General features: G+C 38.7%; 1 protein-coding gene across 4 annotated transcripts in view; it reads left to right on the top strand.

The window, feature by feature from the left end:
- The first annotated feature begins 1,446 nt into the window (after window positions 1-1,446).
- The window catches only part of nedd4l (NEDD4 like E3 ubiquitin protein ligase), a 132,465-nt gene continuing 108,518 nt past the window's right edge, over window positions 1,447-25,393 (top strand). For 2 of the 4 annotated variants that reach the window (XM_037545989.1, XM_037545988.1), the window contains exon 1: window positions 1,447-1,852. In XM_037545989.1, coding sequence (XP_037401886.1) covers window positions 1,808-1,852 — 45 coding nt within the window. In that variant the 5' untranslated portion in view covers window positions 1,447-1,807. The remainder of the gene's footprint in view (window positions 1,853-25,393) is intronic. The other 2 variants (XM_037545990.1, XM_037545991.1) reach the window with 2 other exon arrangements.

Raw genomic sequence — 25,393 nt, 5'->3', positions numbered from 1 at the left:
AGCTGTTTTGGTTTGAGGAATTTAGGGGACCCCATGAAGTTTCAGCATAACCATGGAAATGGGTGCAGTGTTATCATGCGGTGTTTTGTTTGCTCTACAAGGAAATATAAACATGGAAATAAGAAAGGTAACTAAATCATGTAAAACAGCGTTCTCCAGGCTGTCTGGCAATGGTGTAACGTTGTTTTATGATGTAAACACACATCTTCTAAGCCACTTCTCCCTCAGGGTCGCGGGGGGTGCTGGACCCTATCCTGGTATTGGGCAGTAGGCAGGATACACCCTGGAAAGGTCGTCAGTTCATAGTCACACCTAGGGGCAACTTACCATGTCCAACTGGCCTGACTGCAGGCCTTTGGACTGTGGGAGGAAACCGGAGAAAACCCACACAGACACGGGGAGAACATACAAACTCACACAGAAAGGACCCTGGTCACCCGGTCAGGGAACTGAACCCAGGCCTTTCTTGCTGTGAGGCAACACGCCATTGATGTAAACAATTACTGTTAATTAATGATTTATTTGTAGTTACGTGTTGTAATGCAGCCATTTCCCTGAGTGTAATATAAGAAGAAGAAAGAGGACAAAAGTATTATTCAAACTGGATGCAAAGAAAGCTTTTGCATCATTTGTTTGTCGTGTAGTTTAACCATGGCAATTGGTGTTGCATAGCCATAAAAACTGGTGTAGTGTAACCATAAAAAGTGCTGTAGTGTAAGCTTGGAAATTGGTGTATTGTAGCCATAGAAATTGATGTAATCTTGGAAAGAGTGTTAGGACGTAGTGTAAAGATCTCTTTTTTTTAAGAAACTGTGGGTCACCACAAAATCAAACTGCTAAACAAAATAGACACTTTTTTAAATAGACAAAACACACCCTAAGAAAAACAGCAATGCAATACCAAACCTATCGTGGCGAGTCGATTGTGCAGTAACTTATAGCGACCGCTCGAGGGCGCCAAAGTGCTGCAATAAGAATTTCAGTAGTAGAATATTTTATATACACACGCTCTCTTTCTCTCCCGCAGCACACTCGCTCACACGCTCTCTCTCGCGCGCGCCTCTCTCTCGTTCACTCACAGTATCTCTCACTCGCTCACACTCAGCCCCTCTTTCTCTCTCTCACTCGCTCACACTCAGCCTCTCTCTCTCTCTCTCTTACTCACTCGCTCACACTCAGCCCCTCTTTCTCTCTCTCTTTCTCTCTCACTCGCTCACACTCAGATTCTCTCTCTCTCTCTCTCTCTCTCTCTCTCTCTGTCACACTCGCTCACACTCAGCCTCTCTCTCTCACTCGCTCACACTCAGTCTCTCTCTCTCTCTCTCTCTCTCTCACTCGCTCACACTCAGTCTCTCTCTCTCTCTCTCTCTCTCACTCGTTCACACGCATTCCTTCGCGATCGGGAGGGGGATAAAAAGGTATCCCTGCTTGCTCACCCTTTGACGAACACGATTGGTTACTTGGCCCAACCAGCTCACATTCTGATTGGCCAAGCACGCTGTCAATCACTTCAGAAGGGCGTGTCACGGAGAGGAAGTGTCTTCTGCGTGGAACAGAAGGAAAATCATACCACCCAGAAACGCTTTTGCCAGAGAGTTTGGCTCTAAATGACCACCAGAGACAACGAGCTGGTTATTTTTATCAACCTGACGTTTTAAATGAGGAGAGGACAACAAAGACGACCGCAGCAAGCCGAGAAAAGCCGAAGTCAAAGATATCGCTCTGGTTCAAGTGTATAGGAGCTGGAGGGGGGCACTATTGTTCTGGCTGCTTTCTGCCAACACACTAAAACTCCATTCTCGCCTTTATGGCTACGAATTTTGAACCCATTTATGGACTCTCAGAAGACGAAGTAAGTCTCCATAAGCTTACATGTGCGTGTTTGTGTGTGGTGAGGTCAGTCTGCAGCCTCAGTGGGCTTAGTGGTGGACGCTGTGGAGGGAAGTGTGACTGTGTTGTGAACTGATGTAATGTGTTTGTGAAACACTGCTTCTTCTCACCTCAGCAGAAGCTTCAAATATAAAATTACTCCATCTACACTGCAGGCTGAGGTGGGTTTTACACTTTGGTGTGGACGCCCACCAGCATATACATCGTCCTGTATGCCTGTTTTAGTGTTGGGTATAAAAAGGTGTGCAAATGTATTTCTTGCGGTGTTTATCTGTTCAGACCACAAAAGGCCACGAGACTCTGTCTTGTAATGAAGTGCATGAGCTCAAGCTGGAGTGAGTCCATTTCAACATTCAGCCCACGGATGGTTGAGGTTTCCCAATATGCTGTCCAAATATTTATGAAGGAGAGAGCTTCTTAGTCTCCAGAGACCACCGTGGACTTATTTTGAAATTGGTTCCTCTTTTAAGACGTGGTCCTTCTCAGTATGTCTTGCCCATGCGTTTAAAAGTTTTTCATTTTTGAGTATTAGTTAATCGTGAGGCTCTTCCTTATGATCTTGGGCAGTTTTTACTTCTTAGTGGTCCTTCTAGGGTTTTCCCAGACACTTGTCTCCTTTGGTGAGGTTTGTTGGGGGTGCTGCACCCATATTTTCATACTTTGGGATGGCTGCTTTGGGACATTGGAATATCTGTTGTATAAAAGTGAGTTAAATAGAACTTTTCAGCTCCACATAGTGTACCATGCTCTTCTCATGCTCAGAAATGGTCTGTCCAGAGCTTAAAACCTATGCTATGTCCAGTTTGAAAATGAGCTGTGGATGTACTGATGCCATCTACTTATATTGTTTGCCAGTACAACTGTTAAATGTACTTATTTGCAGTTTATACATGGGTTAATTCTAGACTTGGTCTTCGTGTCTAGCCATCTGATGGACTGTCCAGTTGGTGATGTAATTTGAAATGTATATTTGAGCAGTTAAACCACCCACTGCATTCGAAACCCCTTTAAAACTTAAGGCACACATGAGCACCTGCTTTAACTTGTTATATTATACAATGACCAATGCTGGTTTATTTGAAATCTGTGCTGAATGCATCCTTTTGTTCATGCATTGCATTGTTTTCCATTGTCTTGTCATGCTGGAGTGTTCCTAATCTCCATTAACTGCATTAAAGCTGGTTTGATGATCTGGGTAGCTTTTCCTTAATTGCCAGATTGCCAGAGTTCATAACTGAGCTTCTTTTATCATGAGTGCAGATCTCAAATTGTGACTGAAACTTGACCGTATGAATAGTTAATGGTTAACTTCTCACAGTTTGACGCTGATAGTTTGTCACTAGTACTGTAAGTATGGAGTGAAAATCCCAAACATGGATGGGAGTTTCATTGCTGCTGATTTAAGGCTGAATTAGGCTTCTGTAAAGATAGATGTAAATGTATCTGTGTTAAGATGCAGAGAAAGGGTTCATGGGTAAACATAGCTCACAGAGGCTTGCGGAAGTCATGTGTACGCTTCCAAAATCTCAACTACATATTTTGCAAATCTGCAAAGCTGTGCATCAAGCAAATGCCAGTAGTTGCCCAAAAATACTTAACCTGAACCAGAAATAGTGCAAAATCAACGAGAACAGTTTGAGGACCAGCTGGCAGAAGAGGAGTGGGCAACGTGAGCGTTGTCGTTTTTTTTTTTTTTGTTTGTTTTGTTTCGTTTCTTTTACACAACGCCTATTGCACAGGTCTCTTATGTACAATTATGTAGGCCTATAAATTATGTCTAAAAGCATAATTTGGTTTTTAGAGATTAAATTGAAGATCTTTTGGTCACACTTTATTTGGATAGCCAAATATAGATGCTCCACAGAGATTTAAATCATTAACAAACTTTCTGATGATGTTCAGTTGATTACCAACAACATTATGGTTAGGGTTAGGAATACATGTAGGTTGAACCTTGAGGTTAAGGTGAAGTTTAGGGTTAGATTTCATACATTCTTTCACACTAAACTTGAAGTTCATTTGCATTTAATGGATATTTAGTTGAATGTTCCTTAACGGCCAACTGAGCATTTACAAAGCACCTACAGTGAGCCATCTAAGTAACATCTAAGTAAAGTGGCTTGTTTTGACACTTTGACTTGGAGACATTGCATTTCTCTGGTTACTTTCTCCCTCTGTGACTCTCATTAAGGGTCTGCAGTAGGCCTGGGCCATACCTGAAAATAATTGGCATGATTTTTTTTTTCTAGTTAAAAAAATTGTGATTATTGACTCTAACCCTCTCCAAACAAATTCATGCAGTCCACTGCAGCTTTGACCTACATTATATTAAAATTTTTAGTGTATATTAACTGTTTTATTAAAGATAATATTTTATTAACGATATTTATTAAAATATTATATAATATTGAGTCACCAAAAATCTTCTGAAAACTACTTCACCAGTTGATACAGTAGATGTTACTGCAGACACAAGTTTGTGAGATTCTTCTGGTGCAGATTTATGGCGTCTCACGTAGCGCTCCCAGCAGGAGAAACTGCAGACTGCAAGTGATTTCCAAACCCAAAAAAAACCAAGGTGTTTTCATAGTTCAGCTAACCACTGGGACACTTAAGCTTTACCGAAAGTACTGCAAACTTTACTCGGTAAATAGCATGCAGTAGATGCAGTGGGGAATTTACTCTAGCATAGTCTAAAGACCCCATTATAACTGTGTTTTAACAGTAAAAGTAAATAAAACATTAAGTGTACATATTATTGAATATTATTTATTACCTTTTTCTCATCCCATTTCCCATCCATAGATGGGGAACAGAGGACTTTTCTCTCCAGGTTAGAGCTAGCTGCTCTACGGTAACACCCTGTCACTTTAGCTTGGTTGTTTAACTGCAGTGAATCAGTTTAAAGCATGTAGTGCAATGTAAAGTAAATAGAAGGGAAGGAGCTGTGTGGCAAGACTAGCATTGCAGTGCGTAGCAGAAAGACCAAATAAACAGCTCTGTCTGTCTGTCTGTCTGTCTCAAACTATTGGTTTGTGCACCCACATGCTTTTTAAATGCGTACCCCACTTTCTGAACATATTTTCGAGCTGTTTAACGATAAATTAGTCTCCTCTAATCCTCCCTGTTCTTTTCCCAAAATGGCAGTTATCGCCTTCACATCACCATTGGGTTACTTGTATATCCGATTACATCGCCCTGTCGTCCAGGCCTAGTCTGCACTAAACACTAAAATCTGCACTGAAAAGCTGCTTTGGGAGGATGGACAATGTCTCTTGTGTAAAATTGAAGTAGATCTTGTTCAAGTGCAAAAAACCTACTGCACAGCTGTCATATCCAGACAGCATCTGCTATTAGTCAATCCATTACCCGTAAAGGCTAATGCCAGTCATGATGAATGGAATTGTCTCATTATCCCAATGAGATCATGCTAACTGGTTCCTGCTAGCTCCCATATGCTGCCTGCCAGTTCACACGTAACTAACTTTCAGGTGAAGCAGCTCATTCCTGTAACGTTGAGATTTTCTCGCATTTATTTATTTATTTATTTGTCACAAAATCTTCCTCAATGTTTTTGGAGTTGAAGAGTTTGATACACAAGTTACATTTTAAAATGTTAGTTCACTCTCTGATCCAAACATTCCGTATATGGAAACTTAGCTGCAAAAATCACCCTCAATGTTTGTTATAAAAAAAAAAAACTAAATTTTATTTTATAAACTGCAGAGCAGTTTGTAAAAATGACTTGTGGCCCCAACAGCATCTTTTACAAGAAAAATGCCGCATATGAACCCTTTTGATGGACATAATAGACATTCGACCAGTTCAGGGGTGTTTCCAGGCTGGTTGTACTGGGGCCCAGCTCAACCTTGTTATTGCAAGTTGTATGACAGTGAACAGGATGGTCTGCTCACTGGGAAAGCAGAAGTTTTCATCTATTTCTGACTGACTATGCATCCAGCAAAAGTCACCTTTCTGTTCTGTTTCTCTTTTCACTTGCTGCTTATTCTCCATCTTACTCTCTCACTGTGAGATGTTACTTTAAAAAAAATTAATTGCTTATCTATTTCATTCAATCCCCAGATTAAATATGCCACCGTTGGCTCTCTGTGTGAGATGTTGTACCTGTGTTGAGCTGCTAGTGAGCACTGAGGGATGAAGTGAGGGGGTGAGAACTCCCTGCTGTGAAAGAAATTCAAACTTCTCCACAAAGATGACCATGCAGAGATAAAATAGACAATACAACTGCAGCTTTCTTCATCAAACAGTTCTACCACCATAAAAAATAGCATTTAAACATAATATAACATTTTTATCCAGTTCACAAATTTCACCTCTGGGTTTCACTTCCAGGTTTGTAAATCATGTTCCTTCAGCGTCACATGTCTAGTGCAAAAACTGAGGGACCTGTGAAAAAGGTGGAAATAATGTTTTATGGCTGCTGTGAAAAGTAGTTGAATACAGATATTATGTACCTGTGCTGTTGAATGCTTGTGTATGTCTGTGTCCACCTACTGGGAAATGTAGTGTTTGCAGTGAATTTACTCGTTTATAGAGTGCGTTTACGTGCACTTTAGTCAGATAATGTGAAAACTCCAGGTCTACATGAGTCAGACACTAATCAGATTTTGTATGTGCAACCAGCCAATAAATTCAGAAGTTTTATTTTTTTTTCTTATTTTAAGCATCGCACCAGTTTACCTGCAAATATGAAAATACATCATCTAGGCGACGAAGAATACTTAAATACTTCACTATGTCCAGCATGTAGTCGGTTTCGGTATCGCTCAAAGTGTTTTGTTGCATCTCACAACGACGCTGCTTGCTTATTTCTGGTACAGCAGACTGTTCTGCACATGCGCAGACTAAGAAATCTGAAATAAAATCAGAGTAAGAGTTTATATGCACTGAAGTCTGAAAGAAATCAGAGTTATTATTAAATGCATGTAAATGCACTCAGTGTTTGTGTTTGGGATAGGCTCCAGCAACGCTCACCCCCCCCCGCGACCCTGAGGGAGAAGCGGCCTAGAAAATGGATGGATGGATGGATAGTTTTGAAAGCGTAGATTAAAACTGAAAGCTTTGTTGGCTTTTGTGTTGACTTTTTTTCCTGGTGTGATTTATAGTGGATCACTGTTACATTTGGCCCAGTTATTGGGGTCTAGTGACATCTCTGGTCTAGATGTGTTCAGTTTGACTCATGCGTAGGCCTGTCACAGTTATGACATATTCACCTCACTGCAGGTATTTGAGGTGATAGTTATTTAGAACTGCAATCATTTGCCACAGTTGTTGTATTTCTGAAACAAATAAAAAATGTCAATTTGATGCATCTGGAAGAGGCAGTGTAAGAAAAGAAAATTAATTAATAATTAAATCATTGATTGCTATGATATATGATAGTTAATCGTCCAGTGTTTTATAATCAGAAAAATGACCTTTTATTTTTGCACAGCTACTATGTTTATCATTATTATGCTGAGAAAAATTATATTCATACAGCTTACTAAAAATAAGCAAGTAATAGGAGCATCACTGAAGCCATATCAGTGTAGAAGGTGTGCCAGGTCGTGTCTGTTTCTGTATAGTGTACATTAGGCAGGTCAAATTGAGTGATTCAGTTTTCCTGAGTGCTTAGAATTTACTTAATGGCCTGCTTCCTCCACCCAGAGTTGCTCAGCACAAAGCTTGGTGAATACTGTGGGTGATCACTCTTTCAACTCAGACACATTCAGACGTCTTTAAATGTCTAAACACTGACCTGGAAGGCTTAGACTCATGAGTGCAGCTGCATCTTTTATGAAACCATCACTTTGAAAGCACAATTACCTATCACTGACATGAGAACAAGTCAGACAGGTACATCAACAAGTGATGCATCTTCACTCTGCTGCTCACGAATTTCACCTGGGCCTTTCTGTCCAGTAGAAGTGCAGTCTGGGTGATATTTGTCTTTATTGCCTCCGCTTTATTATCTCCGCTTCCGGTCATGCCTAAGAACACCAAGTGAAAAAATCACAGTGGTTTATTGCATTTATAAAACAGCAGCCAACGTAAAATGATACTTTTTTCAGAAAATAATTTATTTTTAATAATATTTGACAAACAAGAAATGTAGTTTGTTACGGTATCATTGCCAAGCAACCATAGACGACTAAATGAACAGAATGTTTGGTTGCCCATTGCTGTATGTTGTGGTCATCTCATGAATTTTTTTTTTACTCTTCGTTGTATAATATTGAACATATGATAACACAGCACTGTTTATTGCAAAGAATTTCCCTTCATAAGTACTTTTTGGTCAGCAAATTACCACCACAAAGCACCCGTCTGCACACGCTGGGACAGAGTCTCAAACGGCTACCTGCTACATTGTGCACTACGTAGGAATTTAAATACTGGATCCTGCAGCACAACAGAGCAAAATATAGCAAAGAAATAGTCATCTGGGACTCAGACACATGCATACTTGACAAATGATGCACTTTTTGGATATAGAGGCTAGGACTTCTGAACTTTCATAGCTAGCACACTGTTTAGGGAATACGGAGTCGTTTAGGATTCAGCCTGGGTTTGATTGTGACTTCTGACTGAAACATGGACATTTGAAGTCTAATCCATTCAAAGACTTTTATACTGCTGTTTTACAATTAATCATGTCATAAGTACTTTAATTCAAGCCTGTGATGTTAATGATGGAGTTGTTTAGGCTGTTGGCTCGTTTAGCCTGTTGTCTAATAGACCAGCCTAGTTCTAGTTAAGAACATAAGTTGTCAGTCACTTAGTTTTAACAAAACACACATTCTTACTTCATCAGTATAGTCTGTAGTCCATGTGAGCAGCATGAGAGTCAAAGATTATTCCAGCCAATCAGATTTTAGGACCAGAACTATCCGTTTTTTCAGAGAAAACAACCAGACATAGTGTTTTTAACAAGGTTTATGAACAAATTAATCATTTAACAAGCTTCATTATCATGTTTTTAAGCCTTCATCATTAACAATTACCCCAAAGGGAAAAAAAATGTGCAAAATAAAACTTCTCCATCTCGTCTATTGGCATGTTGCTTTTATTTAGTGCTATCAATTATCAGTTAAGGCTGCTGTAGCTACAGCTGTGTGCAGAGGTTTGAACACCCCGGTCAGTGTTGTTTTAATTTTCTGAGGGAAAATAAGTTTCAGTAATAACATAAGTGCCATAACTTTTCCACATGCCACATTATGTATTTTCCCCATAATATGTTAAATTATGAGAATAAACAGCATTAAAATGTGCAAAGGTCCAACGTCCAACCATTTGTTTGCATCTGTAAATGAGTCAGTCAGGCTCTACCTTTCAGGCAGAGAGATCAGTAAAAGAAAAAAACTGCATTGTCATCATAAATATGTCATTCCCTATTCATTGAGAAGGTGAATTTTAATTGCTGATTCAGATTTTCTTCTTATCAAGTGATCGTGACGATGAGCAGGCCTCATTATAGTTTGTACACTTAGCCCAAGCCTGCAGGAGTGGCAGGATGCCAGTCTTGTCAGAATGTCGTTTAGCGTTTTGCCCCAAGAAAATGACTTATATGAGGTGCTAAGTGCTTCTGAGTGGGGATTAGCAGGAGGTTATGTTTTGCTGACTAGTGTCTTCCATTGCAGCAAGCAAACAGGGCTGTAATTTAGCGAAAGAGCACATTTGCTTCCAGCAGTTGCATGTTTGTGGGGTTTTGAGCCGCTGCTGAACAGATGCCTCTTGCATCTGTCGTTTGTGTTTATGAAGACTGTATCTCTTTGAATCTGAATAAGATTTTGACTGAGGTTTGGTGTGTGTGGCTGGACAATATGGCCAAAAAAAATCATGATATCCAGAAGCCTAATACATCCTCTGCACTGTTTCAGAATTATACTACTCAAGCTTGAATGTATGTACTACAAATGCAGACAATAATTACTAAAATTATTTAGATCAGATGACAAGTAAAAGTATATTGTGATTATTTTTTGTATGTAAAATAATTTATCAAGAGATTCCACCTATTTTTTGTGCATAGTTAAATTAATTGAAAGTTAAGATCATTCAGAGTGGTTTGGTGTGAAATGCTCCATTCTAAAGAAACTTTCTCAGAATTCTTCACAGTGGTGGCCATAGGAGCCAGACGTCTGAAGAGTGTAATGCCTCCAAAAGCTCCCTCACAGAAGATTATTGTATGATGTGGTTACAAAATCTTGTCTGATACCTGAGACGTTGTTTTGTAATAGACGCTATAGGCTTAAAGCAGGGCATGCAGGCATAACGGTAGCCAAAAATCTTTCCAGATTTAGTGCTATATTACCACTAACATTACACACAGTATAATAATGCACACATGTGTTGGTTCATTGTTTTTGTTTTGGATAGTAATGCCAGAGAACAGCAACGAGACATTCTGCACAGAACCTATTAGGAATGTCCAGAAAAAGAACTGAAAATCTAAATGAACCTGTAAGAACTTAATTCTACCCCCAGCACTTGATGTTTATATGGGTTTTATTTAACAAAAACATAAATTCATTTTCACATGATCATTTTCCAACCTGTCTCTTAGAATCTAGCAGGCTGTTTGTGTTACTGTACCTTTAAGACTGATATCTCCTAATGATCTCCGTTCTGATTGGCTGCCTCGTTCAAAAAGCAGTCTGAGTTAAAACATTGTTTAGAACATAAGTGTGAGTGGGTGGAGCTTAATCTCTGTAGGATAAATAGGCAGATATTTGTAGTTGCTTTTCGTGAGTCACATAGTAATGAATTCAAAACAGGCTGTTCGTGTAAAGTGGAGACTAAACCTGTCACTTTGATACTTTAGTAACAATGTTTACATTCTAGAACAAAGTCTTTCATTTCTGAAGGTTAAAAAAAAAACATGAAAAAACAAAACCTGACCTGATGATTGAAATGATCATGTAAACGCCATACTCTGATCTAGAAATCTGATTAAGAAATCCGATAAAGAGAGCTAGAATTTAGCTCAGTAATCAGATTGTTCAGTGTGTGTAAACTCTTACTCTGATTTCTTTCGCATTTCTCAGTCTGCACATGTGCGAAAACAGACGAAACCAAACCACTCTTAATGATCTTAACTTTCAATTAATTTAACTATGCACAAAAAATAGGTGGAATCTCTTGATAAATTATTTTACATACAAAAAATAAGCAAGCAGCGTTGCGGTGAGACGCAGCAAAAAAACTTTTGGAGTGACGCTGACACCAGCTATGTTCTCAATGAAACAAAGGGTTTATATAGTCTTCATCGTCTAGATGATGTATGTTGTTCATATTTTCAATGGCTGGATATTTTTATTTATTTATTTATTTTTAAATGCCGTGGCATGAAGTTTATGTTTTGTTACATTTATGTCACATCTTCATTTGTGAGTTTATTGGCTGGTTGCAAAGCAGAAATCTAATTACTGCCTGACTCATGTAGACCCGGAGTTTCCTATTATCTGATTACTCAAGTGCATGTAAACGCGTTGATCAGATTACTGACGAAATCTGATATTCTGCAGTTATCGGATTATTAAGTGCATGTAAACACACTCGCTGTGCAAGCCATGTATATGCGGCTGAAAATTCCAGCACTTCAAACTTCCACCTTCCGTGCATCCCTAATGTGGCTCGTTTCCTCAGTTTTGTTGACCTCATGACTGTCTTCCTGCTCCTGTCAGTGATTCAGGTTTTGGTGGCCGCCTTCTGCTGTGTAGGCCCTCAATCTGTCCATACTGCCCTCAGATGTGTCCTCTCTGAGGGTGTGCAGTGAACCCTGACATTGATCTGATGGAAACGGAACATCTTTGGTAACAGGTTTTGGCGCTGCATGGCATCCACACTGATGTTTTTACATAATGATCTGTCAGTGTTTTCTCAGGAAATTTCTAAAAAGTATTATTTTTACTCTTTCTTTCTATCTCCCTGTTCTTTCACCAATCTCCAAAGCTATCTCTCCGTCATTGCATGCCTATGCAAGCGTGAAAATGTTTGGCAGCAAAGCATACCTCAGGTTAAGTGATAGAGTACTGTAAAACTCTGATATATCATTCCGTGAGCAGCCTGGACTTGTTTATTTCTCTAACGAGTGAAGGTGTTAATCCACACATAGTTCATGAATCATCAGTTTGAACTATGCTTTCTGTGATGGCTGCATGACGCTGACTCTTAAGTAACAGATCAAATAGGCCTTACACAAACATTCTGAAGGACTGTCTTTTCTCTATGCTATCGATAACTAGCAAAGATACTTTCTCTAGATAGACAAAGCACTTGTTGCAAGTCGCTCTGGATTAGAGCGTCTGCTAAATGCTGTAAATGTAAATTTAAATGAAGAGCTACACTGACGACCTAACAGCACCACACTTTATCATCATAGTGATCAGGCTAGATCAGGAGTCAGCAACCCAAATGTCAGGAAGAGCCATTTTGTGCTTCCAACAAAAATCAAACCAACTTGGGAGCCACAGTATTTTATGTCTGTTTATTGAAGCAACATTTTACCTTCTTGGCTGTAACTATGTCTTAGCATGTGCTCATGTGCCAGTGTAGACTACAAAATATAAACAAAAATATAGAATTTCATTTGTTCTGCTTTAAGCTTTAGCTCAGCTATAGCTGCTTTTTTCGCTTCTCTGGCAGGAAACTTTTCCTCAAAAGTAGAACAGTTTCTTAAAATGTTTCTCAACTTTTTTTTTATGATGCTAAAGTCGCTGCTCATTTGCCAGCTTTGCGTTTAAATTGTCCCATTCCACCTTAAATGGTGCAGCAGTTACATTCATTTAAGGTGGAAAAGATGAATTAGAGCTAGACAAACGCAAAGCTGGCAAACGTTTTAGTGTTTGACAGTTTCTCACTGCAAACTAAACAGAAACCAGCTGGGGTGATTTATATATGCAAATAAGTCCAAATTATCGATGTTCACTTTAAATCTTTCTCTTTGCCGTTTTGTTAGCTAGGCAAGACTGTTGCTGTTGTGATCAGCAATCTGCACGCCAACCTTCAGGGTTAAGGGCGATTTAGCAGTGAAAGCTGTGTTAGAACGATCAACAGAGCTTTATTTTACTGCAAAGGAGGATTATTTTATTTTTAGCTAAAATTCTAGTTCTGTGGAGCTGCGTGTTGCCGACACCTGAGCTAGATGTTCTGCGCAGAATGCTAGACCGTCTTACTGCTAATACTAGAAAAGTGTTCTATAGAGTTCCTCAATATGTTCTATGACTGACATTACTGGAACAGTTCTAGGTGCTATAAAGAATGATTTTCTTTTTTAAAGAATAATATGCAAGACCATATCCATGAAAATAACGGCTAAAGATGGTCATGGTTCTTGTCAAATTCTGATAAAATATGTCCTTGAATCACAGTTTAATAAAAGTTTTGTAAAAATAATTCACTTAGATATTATTGAAATAAAGTTATAGTTATATAGTTGAGACAGACAGATCTCTTCATTCAGAAAACAGGCCTAGTGTTTGCATGCTTGCGACAGAATGAACTTCTGACCCAGGTACAAGCAGTGCATTATATAAAAGTTTTTTTTTTTTTTTTTTTGTGGTGGCAGAAAGCACCTGGAGTTTAGGAGGCCTGAGAAACGCTGGCTGCACAGCAAAAATATGAAAACGAGCTAGCTGTTTATGAGAAGACTAGATAAAGACTGGCAAAAAGCTGGTCTATGAGCCAAATTAATGAGGAAAGTGCCCAACTAAAGGCCTTGAGGAGGTCAGGATGACTTGATACAGAAAGGATGAGAAAATTATGATTGGATGGATAGATGGATGGATGGATGGATAGATGGATGGATAGATAGATAGATGGATAGATGGACTTGTAAAAAAGATACGTAATGGGAAACAAAAGGTGATTCAGGGTCATATAAAAAGGGCGGGGGTGAAGGGCTCACCCCGAAATGGGATATAAAAAAGGATGCTTTGTGATGATCTTAGCTTTGTGGTTGTCCAGGAACCACCTTGCCACCTGAAGCTTAATAAATGAAGAAAGGACCTGTTCCTTGCCTTCGAAAAAAGAACTTATCGACTGAAGTTTGTTTTTCTTTTTCTTTTTGCAGAATGCTTTTTAGTTTTATGACCCTTTTTGCATAAAAGAGCAAAACAAATTTAGAACAAAAACTTAACTTAGAATAATTAGTGGTATCATAACATACGTCCGGACTTGGGGTGGAGGCCAAAACGCTCTTAGACCCGACAATCTCACCTGCTTGATCCCTGCTCTTCTGTGTGGCCAAGTGACAGATCAGAAACCACTATCCTGAACTAGTAGCCTGTAAAATACTTTAAATGAATGTGTTGAGTTTTTTTTGTGTGTGTGTGTGTGTGTGTGTGTGTGTGTGTGTGTGTGTGTGTGTGTGTGTGTGTGTAAATGAAACTTGTTTGTTTGTTTTTCTGTTCTCTTTGAACAGTGTGAACAGTGTTTGTTATTGAACAGCAATAACATAAACAGACAAGATGATTAATTCTCACTTAATATGCAGTAGCCAACCCAAGCCAACTCTGGCTAACCCACATTATATTTTCTGCACATGTTTGGTTTCAGGGGGCTGGTAATTATTTTAAATGTGATGGGCTGAAGTTCCTTAATTTCATTCATTTATTTAATCACTACATATTCAAGGGCTATTCTTTCATCTAATCTTTGCACCTGCAATAAACTGTCATTAAGCCACCTCAATCCTTGTTCTTAGACCCTTCATGGCCCTGAGCGCTGGCCCCTCTGGACTGGTCAGTGATCCATCCATGATTAGTAGGGGAGAGCGAAGCACAGTCTAACACATTGTGTTTTTGCTGAATAATTTGAACAAATGGAGACACTAGTTTTAACAGTTGCTAAAAAGGTAAATTGGTGCAGAGCAGAGTTTAATAAAGTATAAACTTTTTCATATTCACAGCAATAAAAGTATTTGGTGAAAAGAGGTCACCTTTATTGTTGATCGTAAAGTAGAATCGCAGTCAGCACGGTAAAAACAGCATTTTTATATCCGTGTAATGTTTATAGCTTGTTTTTAATTAATCTGCTCATTAAAACTTTTTGTTGAGTTTAGGGGACAGGAGTTTGGGCTGGAGGTTAGGGAACCAGCCTTGCGACCAAAACGTTGCTGGCTTGATCCGCTGAACCAGCAGTATGTGACTGAGGTGCCCTTGAGCAAGGCATCTAACCCCCAGCTGCCCCCCGGGTGCTGCGGATAGAGCTGCCCAGAGCTCCGGGCAGGTGTGCTCACTGCCCCCTAGTGTGTGTCTTCACTAGTGTTATTGTGGCACTTCACTGCATGGATGGGTTAGATTGCAGAGGTGAAATTTCCCCATGTTGGGACTAATAAGGGTCATTTAATCTTAAATGGAGGGAATAAACATCTCTCATTATTTGTTTCAGGAGTGTTACTGGCACAGTGTTCAGTGATAGTGAGCCTGACTAGCTCTCATTGTGATTTGCTTGTATGTTGTGTAATTGTACTATATTACAGCCCCAAGAAGGAGGTTTAAATAATGTAAAAAGCGACAAACAATTATGATGGATATATTTACTTTTACAGTACAAACAGGTTGAATTCTGGGTATATGAGTTAATTGTATTTGTCACAGTTGTATGACGTTGCTATGAGAATAAGAGAACATGACATCCAGTCAGACGCATGAAATTTTAGTTTCTCATATCATTATTGTGATGTCCAACAGTTTTAACGAGCGCTTCATGTCCATATCATGCAGCCCTCACGTAGGATTGTGCTTGTATTATATATTGTGCCAGATCTAGTCAATCTGTCTCCCTCCTTCTTCTCACGCTCCTTCTGCTTCTCCTCAGTCTCTCTCTCCCTGCTATGACAGTGTGGAATGTGATCTTGCTATATTGCTACATGCTGTCACATGTTCTCCATTAATAATTCATCAGAAGGGCTTGCGTTAAGGCTGTAGTGCAGTCTGGGCTGTGTACGGCAAAAACGATAAATACGAACAGTGGTGTACCTTCATCTCTTGGAAGCTAGCACACACATAATGCTCACTGCCTGTCAAAAGTTTGGGAACTCCTGGCTTTTCTCTGTTGCTTTTCAGTTAAATAGAAAATACCAGCAGACATTAAAGCATAAGGCAGCCCTGTGCTGATCCTTTAAGAGTATTTATCATCAGAACTCGGCTCTGTGTTCATAAGAGGGTATTCCTGCTTGAAGATCAAGTATTGTCTAAATAATAATTTGACAGATTTCTATCCCAAACTACTGCTAAAAGTACAGATTGAACTTATTTTGCCCCAGATGTGGTTTAAACACATGAAAGGTTTGAGCGCTGACATCAGACTTAATGACCTGGGAAAGAAAGTACTTTGATGCTCACTCTTTCAGGTGCTAGCTCTGGTGTTAAGATATTAAAACAATCAGAAGTACAAAAGCAAGCAGAGAAATGCATTATAAAACATATTTATTGTTCAGAAAAGCTGAGGAAATAGTTTTTGTTGTGCTCGATGAGTAATGAATGCTGCTGTGAGCTAAAACTACAACTAACTGCTACAACACTGGGTGCTGATGAGGAGTCATCGTCTTACGCAAGGTCTTCTCTCCTCAGTGGACGGTGTGCGAACATGTTATTTGTGAGAGAAATGTTTCCACTGTTTCTGGACCTTACATCAGCTATGGTTAGCCTACTTAGCGCTAAAGCCATGCTTAGTCACATCCTTAACAATGTGCTTGTGTTTCAGAATAGCAAAGTATAATATACATACTTAAATTAGCAATATTTTAACATTTTACTGTCCTGTTATAACATAAAAGCTGTTTTAGTGACTTGGTGGCTTCTATATTTTCTCTGCTGCATTGTAATGAAATGAAATGCATACCTGAAAACTGATTTCAGTATTCAGATACCAGCATCCCACACTGTTAAGAGTGTATGAATACCCTTGCTCATCTATAATCTAATCAGATTTTTACTTAAACAGCCATTATCATGAAAAACAGAATTTAAAATTTTTCACTTAATTTTATATATAAACCTCAGTTTGGAGGCCCATATGACCTTAAGAATTTGCCGTACCCCTCGTTCTCAGCAAAATTTGGGACACCCTACCCTTAGACATGAATAGATGGCTAGGGCATAAGTGGTAGAGGCAAGGTTTGAAATGGCATTGGGCCTTAGATCCACTGCAATCGTGGGCTGGAGGTTAGGGAACCAGCCCTGTGACCGGAAGGTTGCCGGTTCGATCCCCTTAGCTCACAATCTCTGACTGAAGTGCCCTTGAGCAAGTCATCTAACCCCCAATTGCTCCCCGGGCGCCGTGGATAGGGCTGCCCACTGCTCTGGGCAAGTGTGCTCACTGCCCCCTAGTGTGTTCACTAGTGTGCATGTATGTGGGTGTTTCACTGCACGGAAGGGTTAAATGCAGAGGTCTAATTTCAATGTGTGCAAACACAGTGACAAATGGTTGTTAATTCAAATTCATTTACATTAAAGTTATAAGAAGCATTTCAGCCCAAACTGTTTTTGAATGAGACACAGTACAGGACAGCCAGTAAGAGCAGAGATCATTTACATATTTTAGTCTTAAAGGCACCATTGCCTGTTTTAATTCTGAAAGATGAATAGAACTGTACAAAACAGTTTTTTTTGGTAAATCAACAGACATTTAATGATAAAACTGGCCCTTGGGCCTGAAAAATAAAATCCAAGAGAAATGTTGGCTATTGGCCCTTTTTAATAAGTCAGATTATTGCAAACTGAGTAAAAACACAACTTGTGTCATGACCATTTTTGAAATGCCAGGTTTCCTCAAACTTTTGACAGGCAGGGAGCACTGGCCTTCTGTCACTGGCTTGGAGTTCCTGGCATCCTGTAATACCTGTGATGTCCTCTTATTGTCAGTCAGGCCTCACGGCCTTTAACTTTAGTATGCACGTACATTATTACATTATTTATGAGTCATTCTTGTTAAACCCAGTTAACTCGCGCAGCGTCTGTCAGGCCTTAGAACTGACTGCTTGGGCTTAATGTTCTGTCACAAAGCTAACCTCAGTCATTCCACTTCACAGCGTGTTATATTACATCCTATCAGTGCGGTGTAATCAGCGCCGAATAAAAAGGCAGCAGTTACCTTTTCACACTCGTTGATTCAGGATGTCGATACCAGACTTTGACACTGTTACTTATTGATAAATGTTCATATGCTGCAGGTAGTCTGAAGGGATAAATCCTACCTAAAGGTTTTCTCTGAATGCTTTGCTACATTCAAAATTAGAAGCAGAATCGTATTAGCAGAACAGCATGGCGGCATCCTGGTGATGCAGCAGCTCTGAGGATGTGGCTCTCAGGGAGGAGTCTTGTTTTGGATGTTCTGAGTTGGCATTGCACTTGAGTCAGACAAACGTACAATTTGGAGTCGCCTCTCGGTTCGTGACAGGACAAATACCGGTTTAAAGGTCCCATATCCTGTGTTTTTCTTGTGTTTTCGTATACATTTCTTGTATAAATTTTTCCCACTTACCAACAGTGGTCATCCATTTGTTGATAATTAATTAATTAATAAATAAATAAATAAATAAATAAATAAATAAATAATTATATATATATATATATAAATATATATATATATATATATATATATATATATATATATATATATAATCGCTTTAAGAGTGATATGATGTATGAGCTCTGTTCTAATAGGTAGTTCTGCATTGTTCATCATTCAAACAGCATAACTTCAATATGAATGGCTATGGCTAAAGTTCGATAGGCTATGTAGGTGTATACATCAGCCTTTTTGGTCAGTTTTTATTTTTGAACATCATTTAAACGTACCAGCGGTCCTTTATGCTGTGTGAAAATTTAATGATGAATGGACCAATAAAAACGCTCTAAAATCACTTGGAATAAAACCTCTTTACATTATCTTACATATAAAGGTAAGAATGTTTGTTTTTGCCATTTTGGAGATACTTTGGACAGTGACAATATGTAAAAAAAAAAAAAAAAAATAGTTTGGGCTGTTTTTGCAGCTTATTTTACATATTTGGGCTGGATGGACTGGGTAGGGGATGGCACTTTTGACACACTTAATAAAGTTTACATACAGTGCTTGAAATAAAATACTGGCCCTGTAGTGATATAATCTAGACAATAATAGTAATAAAATCTAGACATGAAATTTGCAGAATCCCTGCAAAGAACAGTATAAGTTTACATAACCTGAAGAATAAACAGTAGTAGTGCTGGTGATGGTTTCATATATTTCTGTAAATTGTAGTTGAAAATGTATACATAAATAATTAGAAGAGGTCCAGTTTTTAGTATAATATCTGTGGCGAATTGATGTGTGTATTACCACTTTTAAAACATTGTAAGTATATTTAAACTATATCAGGGTGTCAAACCTGACCCCTAAAAGGGCAATATTAAAAAGATTCAGTAAAAATTGTGGGGCCACTGTGCTTTTCTTTAATTTCTTACATTTTTGGCCTCAACTGGCTATTGATTAATCAAAATATGCCAAAACTACAACAACGAAGTGGGCAATGTATACTCGATCTATTCAAAAATAATTTAAAATAAAGACTTTTTTTTCATATAAAACAAGTCTACATTAGCTGCAGATAATTGTTAAACCTCTTTAAATTTTCACAGGACGTTGGGTTTTTAAAATTGCCTATTTGCTTGAACTAAACACTAGGCGTCTTTCCTTTTTGTGTAAGCGCTGGCCCATAGGTTAGAATAATGTTCAGTGAAGTACAGGGAGTTGGGGAGTACAGGGCCAATGCCAGTGTCCAATGCCCAGCATTGCATAAACATTCTGCTCTTCCTGAAAATAATAAATATAATTTTCAAAAATAAGTTTAAAATATCGGACAAATCTAGATATCCCTCTGATGTCAATAAATCTTTTATGTGCAGAGATGATTCTGATGTCATTGACTTTTGGTTTAAGCCAAGCTGCTCATTCAGACCTGATTTTGTATTGAAGTTAATAAAAATGACATGATCAAAATTTTTTTAATTTTGAATAAAATGCATTATGGTTTTTAAGAGTCCCGGTTGTGGTTGATGTCCATCAGCTACACTGTGTAAGTGTGGTCAGTGACCAACTGTAGACTGGAGTGGACTCCTGATTGGCTAGAAGTGAGTTTGACTGGATCTTTTGTAGTTCTCTTAGAGCCTGAGCTCTTGACCTTTTGCCTTTTGTTTCCCTTTTGAAATTTCCCATAAAAAATATTCCATTGAAAAAATACAATGTTACCTATTCTGATATACCGATAAAATCTAATCAGCTCCTATAACTGATTGTAAAAAATGTTACAAATGTGAATTTTTACCAGTAATATTTTTACCAATAATAGTGACTTCAAATTGGTCACATCTGTACTAAACAAACCCAAAATTTCTTAAAAATCTAAAGATTCTTATGCCTAATTAAAATATAAAGAGCTACTTTCCTAAAATTTCTTTTGAATTCTGTAATATTGGTTTCATCTGCCAGTAGCTGGTGCCTGTGGAGTGTCCAGTTGTCCAGATTCTGTCCTGTCCCATCCCCCTCCTTGCTCTTTTCCTCCAGTCATCATTCACCCTCGCTCAGTAGCCAAACTAGCACAGCGCTGAGCAGCCAGCAGGAACAGTGTAAAGCATGTTTGGACTTTTTAATGCGTTAAGCACTTTGGATAATTAGTGTGAAATAATGTGCTCACTTCAACAGACACATTTATAACTGAAATTAGAAACAAGACTTTTAGCAGCTTCAGGATTTCAGTCACACCTGGTCTGAGTGAAATGGGCGATGTGGACAGTATGTGGACAATACTGTTATGTTTCTATGGATCATATGAAATAAATATATACTGTTTTGACTTCACAAATTGCTTCACAGTGCGATTGAAATAAAATGAAATGCTTATAAATAAAACAAGAAAATAGCTGAAAATACACGCATACATGATTGTATGTGCATGATTGTGTGTGTTTTTCCATCATGTATGTGCTTATGTGATGGAAGATTGCCACATATTTTACCACCTATTGTGCAACTAGTAAGCGTCACACTTTTTCTTCTTAAACCACCCATGTCTTGGCTGATTGACTAGGGTAAGGGGAATATTTTCTTCTTTTTATATATATATATATATATATATATATATATATATATATATATATATATATATATATATATACACATATATATATATATATATATATATATATATATATATATATATATATATATATATATATATATACACATATATATATATATATATATATATATATATATATATACACACACACACACTGTTTTTGTCACATTTGTTCGAGAACCTGCCTCTGCTTATCAATCATTGGTCAAAGGCTGAGTAATGCTTTACTTCACTCTGACGTGAGTGTGTGAAATGGCCTCATTCATCAAAGTTTCGCAGGGCATGCATGCTTCGCTGTAGCTGTAATGTTTTATAGTTTTTAAAAGGTTATGTGAGTTAAGATTAGATAAGAGTGACTCTATTATTGTGGTTGGGATATTTTAAGTGCTGTATTGTGCTTTTGGTGAGCCTGAGTTTAAGGGGAAATGACTGGTTACATGCACGTGTCATTTCTCTGTTGCACATAAATTATATCATGACCATCATTGTACTCTTTTCAGAGTATATCATGGGTATTACCAGTGCTGTATCATCAGTAACTGCATAATAACAGGTAGCTGATTGGACAAGAGCCCATTAGACAATGTATTGTGTATTGTTAGCTTTTTTTTGTCAGTTGTTTTGAATTTTTTTTCCTTCTTTCCTCCTGGTGTGTGTGAGTGTGTGTGAGTGTGTGTGAGTGTGTGTGAGTGTGTGTGAGTGTGTGTGAGTGTGTGTGTGTGTATATCTCATTCTGCAGAGTCAATCCCTACATACCTCCAAACTTCATGTGGCCTTCAGATTAGCTCAAGAACAGCGTTGAGAGCTTCATGGAATGGGTCTCCAGCTCCATGGCTGAGCAGCTGCACCCAAGCCTTACATCACCTAGCACAATGCAAAGCATCGAATACAGTGGTGTAAAGTGCCTTCACTGGATTCTAGAGCAGTGGAGACATGTTCTCTGGGGTGACTAATCACGCTTCTCCATTTGGCAATCTGATGGATGACTGGTGGTTGCCAGGACAACGGTACTTGGCTGACTGCATTGTGCCAAGTGTAAATTTTGGTGGAGGGGGGATTATGGTGTGGGGTTGTTTCTCAGGAGTTGGGCTCGGCCCCTTTGTTCCAGTGAAAGAACTCTTAATGCTTCAGCAGACCAAGAGATTTTGGACAATTTCATGCTCCTAACTTTGTGGGAACAGTTTGGGGACGGCCCCTTCCTCTTCCAACTGCGCACCAGTGCACAAAGCAAGGTCTATAAAAACATGGATGAGCAAGTTTGGTGTGGATGAACTTGACTGGCCTGCACAGAGTCTTTACCTCAACCCAAGAGAACACATTTGAGATGAATTAGATCGGAGAATTCTTTTAATGTAAGTCAATGGAACCAGACATTTTTCCAAGTAATTTTGTTTCTTTTTGTCAGTTCATAATGAATTTTGAACACAATGTAAAGGACAACAGGACAAAAACTGAAAAATGTCAAAAATGGAGATATGAGGTTTTCTTCCGACAACAGCACGATGTATGTACACTGATCAGGCATAACATCATGACCACCTCCTTGTTTCCACGCTCATTGTCCATTTTATCATCTCCACTTAATGTATAGGTGCACTATATAGTTCTACACTGTGTCTGATCCACTCAAACCAGTGCAGTGCACACTAACACACCACATCAGTGTTACTGCAGTGCTGAGAATGATCCACCACCCAAATAGTACCTGCTCTGTGAGGTTCCATGGGGGTCCTGACCACTGAAGAACAGGGTAAAAGGGGCTAACAAAGGATGCAGAGAAACAGACAAACTACAGTCTGTAATTGTAAAACTACAAAGTGCGCCTATATAGTAAGTGGAGCTGATAAAATGGAGATACATACATACACATACACACACACACACACACACACACTATATATATATATATATATATATATATATATATATATATATATATATATATATACACACACACACATACATACATACACACACACACACACACACATACACATACATGAATATTGACACCCCCTCCCAGTTATGTGGTATATTGGTACCATTCAGGAAAAGAATGTGGACTCAACACTTCGCTCACTGACCCAGTAGAGTCTGTCCAGTCTTTTGTTCAGTTTTCCGGCTCAGGCGTTTTCACTTTCACACTCAGCGTGATTCAGCATGGCAGCCACAGGGTTATCAAAGAGCCCATTTAGAGCCAAGAGTCACACGCAGTCTACATTAAAGAAATTCACAGGAATTATTTGCCAAAAGAAATCTGTTTTCGACACTAAATAAGGTCAGCGAAGACATGTTTGGTGTCTAAAGTTTGCTTCTTTAGTTCTGCACTGGTGCGACAAGGCTAATGTAGCTAACAAGCAATACTCACCTATTAGCATTGTACAAACTGCATACCTAAATCATTAGACACTTGCCTCAAGCCATGTCAAGTAATCTTAAAAAGGCTTGTTTATGTGGTGTCTGACTCTGTATGATGCATTGTTATGTATAGAAATGGACAAACAAATTGCATGGCTAAAAACAGATGTGGCTGTCTTAAAGCTTGATAACTTATTTTACAGGTTGTTGGTTATACATTAGTCTCGAGGCTTGTAAGAAAAAAGGTTTTTGCTTAATTAAACAAAGATTGATGTAGTGTACATCATATGTTTGTCCATACAAGGCCATATATGGAACTTAAGCTGTAAAAACAGCCTGGTTTGGTCATAAAAACCAACACATTTTCATATCCACCTATTCTGCCTACAGAGGTTTAGCCCCAAGTTACACGGTGTACATCAGCCTGGGCAGCTTTTTACATGTGACACAATACACAGCAGCCAATCAAAAAGGAACTAATTTACATATGGCTGCTGTCGAAAAAACCTATCTCCAAAATAGTAACTTTACAGGAGAAGGAAGAAATCTACTTTACTTTTAATGTAAGTCAGCGAAACAGCGATGTGTGTTTAAAGGCACAGTAACAAAAACAGCCTATCAATAAAGATCTGTGTCTCCATCCATCAATCCATCCATCTTTTAAGGGATAAAGGATGGAAAAGGGTCATGTAAAAATGCATTGACTTAAGAAAAATGTAGAATATGAGCCCTTTAAGTAATATGGCTGACACCTCTCACTGTATTTCTCTTAATCTCTGTCTCTCAATTTGGAGCACTCTGGTCAGACTTGCTAACCTAATAAACTCTGTTTAGTTTGAGGGGAGGTGGGGGGCAGTGGTAGAGCTGCGTTTTTCTCATTGGCCTTCTGCCATTGTGCTCCAGTGGAGGTGAAGTGGACGGCAGCCACCACCTCACTTAAGCTTATTAGCGGATGGATGGATTGGAGAGGAGGAGGGAGGAGGCTGTAATTAGCGGAGAGGATGGAGGCCGATACGGCTTAGCTGGGAACTCTTACGGCGTGGGCACTTGGAGCTGTTCAGGGAATTTGTTTTTCTTCTCTTCTTTTTTTTTTTTCTCACTCCAGTTTGCGGATTTAGCAACTTTCTTTAAGTGGGTGGTATTATGTGCTAGATTCATGGTAAGAAGGACAAACTTTTAGTGGGTACATCTGTGTAAAGTGTTCTGCTTTACTGTTTGTGTGTGTGTGTGTGTGTGTGTGTGTGTGTGTGTGTGTGTGTGTGTGTGTTTGTTGCTCAGTATATCGGTAGTTGTTATTGTGATGTTGGCTTTTGCATTACTGGTATCACAGAGGGCTACAATGTCTGAATCAAGACTGAAGCTATCGTAGATTTTCACTTTTTCAATGTTCCATAGAATATAATCTCAAATAAGAGCAAGAAAAGCTCAAGACATTTCTCTTTAATAAAAGTAAAAAAAAAAGTTATTTATTTATTTGCCTGTAAAGAAAATGAAATTGGCATTGAAAAAATCATGATTGATGAATCTCTAGTCAGATCATTAGAGGCTGTTCTTCAGCTGTGTCAAAACAGGATGCCATACAGGGTCCGAAATCACACAATCTTGTGATGTTTGGTGCAGTGGGTTTTTTTGTGTAACTCTTTGTGTAACACTCTTGTAACCCTGTAACTATTTTTCTACTGGACACTTAACTATGTTGTTTTGATAAGTTCCCTGGGCAAAAAATCTGGCACGTTTTATGTGTTTTAAGGTGGTAATAACTTCAGGCTCCTGCAGGTGGTGTTTCACGAGGATGATAGGGCTGTAAATACCTGTGGGTTGTGCAATGGGGTTCAGAGATTGAGAAGAGGTGGTACAATGAATGTTGTTTGTGTGGGAAATGGGCTGCAAAGCAGATGTTATTGATTGACAAGGAGAATGCTGGTCACTATAGCAATGCATATGAGTCTCTCGTAGCTAGTAGCTAACAAAATTGTAAAGAGACATTGAGAATTTGGATGTTAATGGATTTATTTG

The sequence above is a fragment of the Pygocentrus nattereri genome, chromosome 16 (assembly GCF_015220715.1).
Source record: "Pygocentrus nattereri isolate fPygNat1 chromosome 16, fPygNat1.pri, whole genome shotgun sequence".
In the NCBI taxonomy this organism is placed as follows: Eukaryota; Metazoa; Chordata; class Actinopteri; order Characiformes; family Serrasalmidae; genus Pygocentrus; species Pygocentrus nattereri.
The sequence above is the reverse complement of the archived record's forward strand: the minus strand, read 5'-3'. Positions and strand labels throughout refer to the sequence as shown.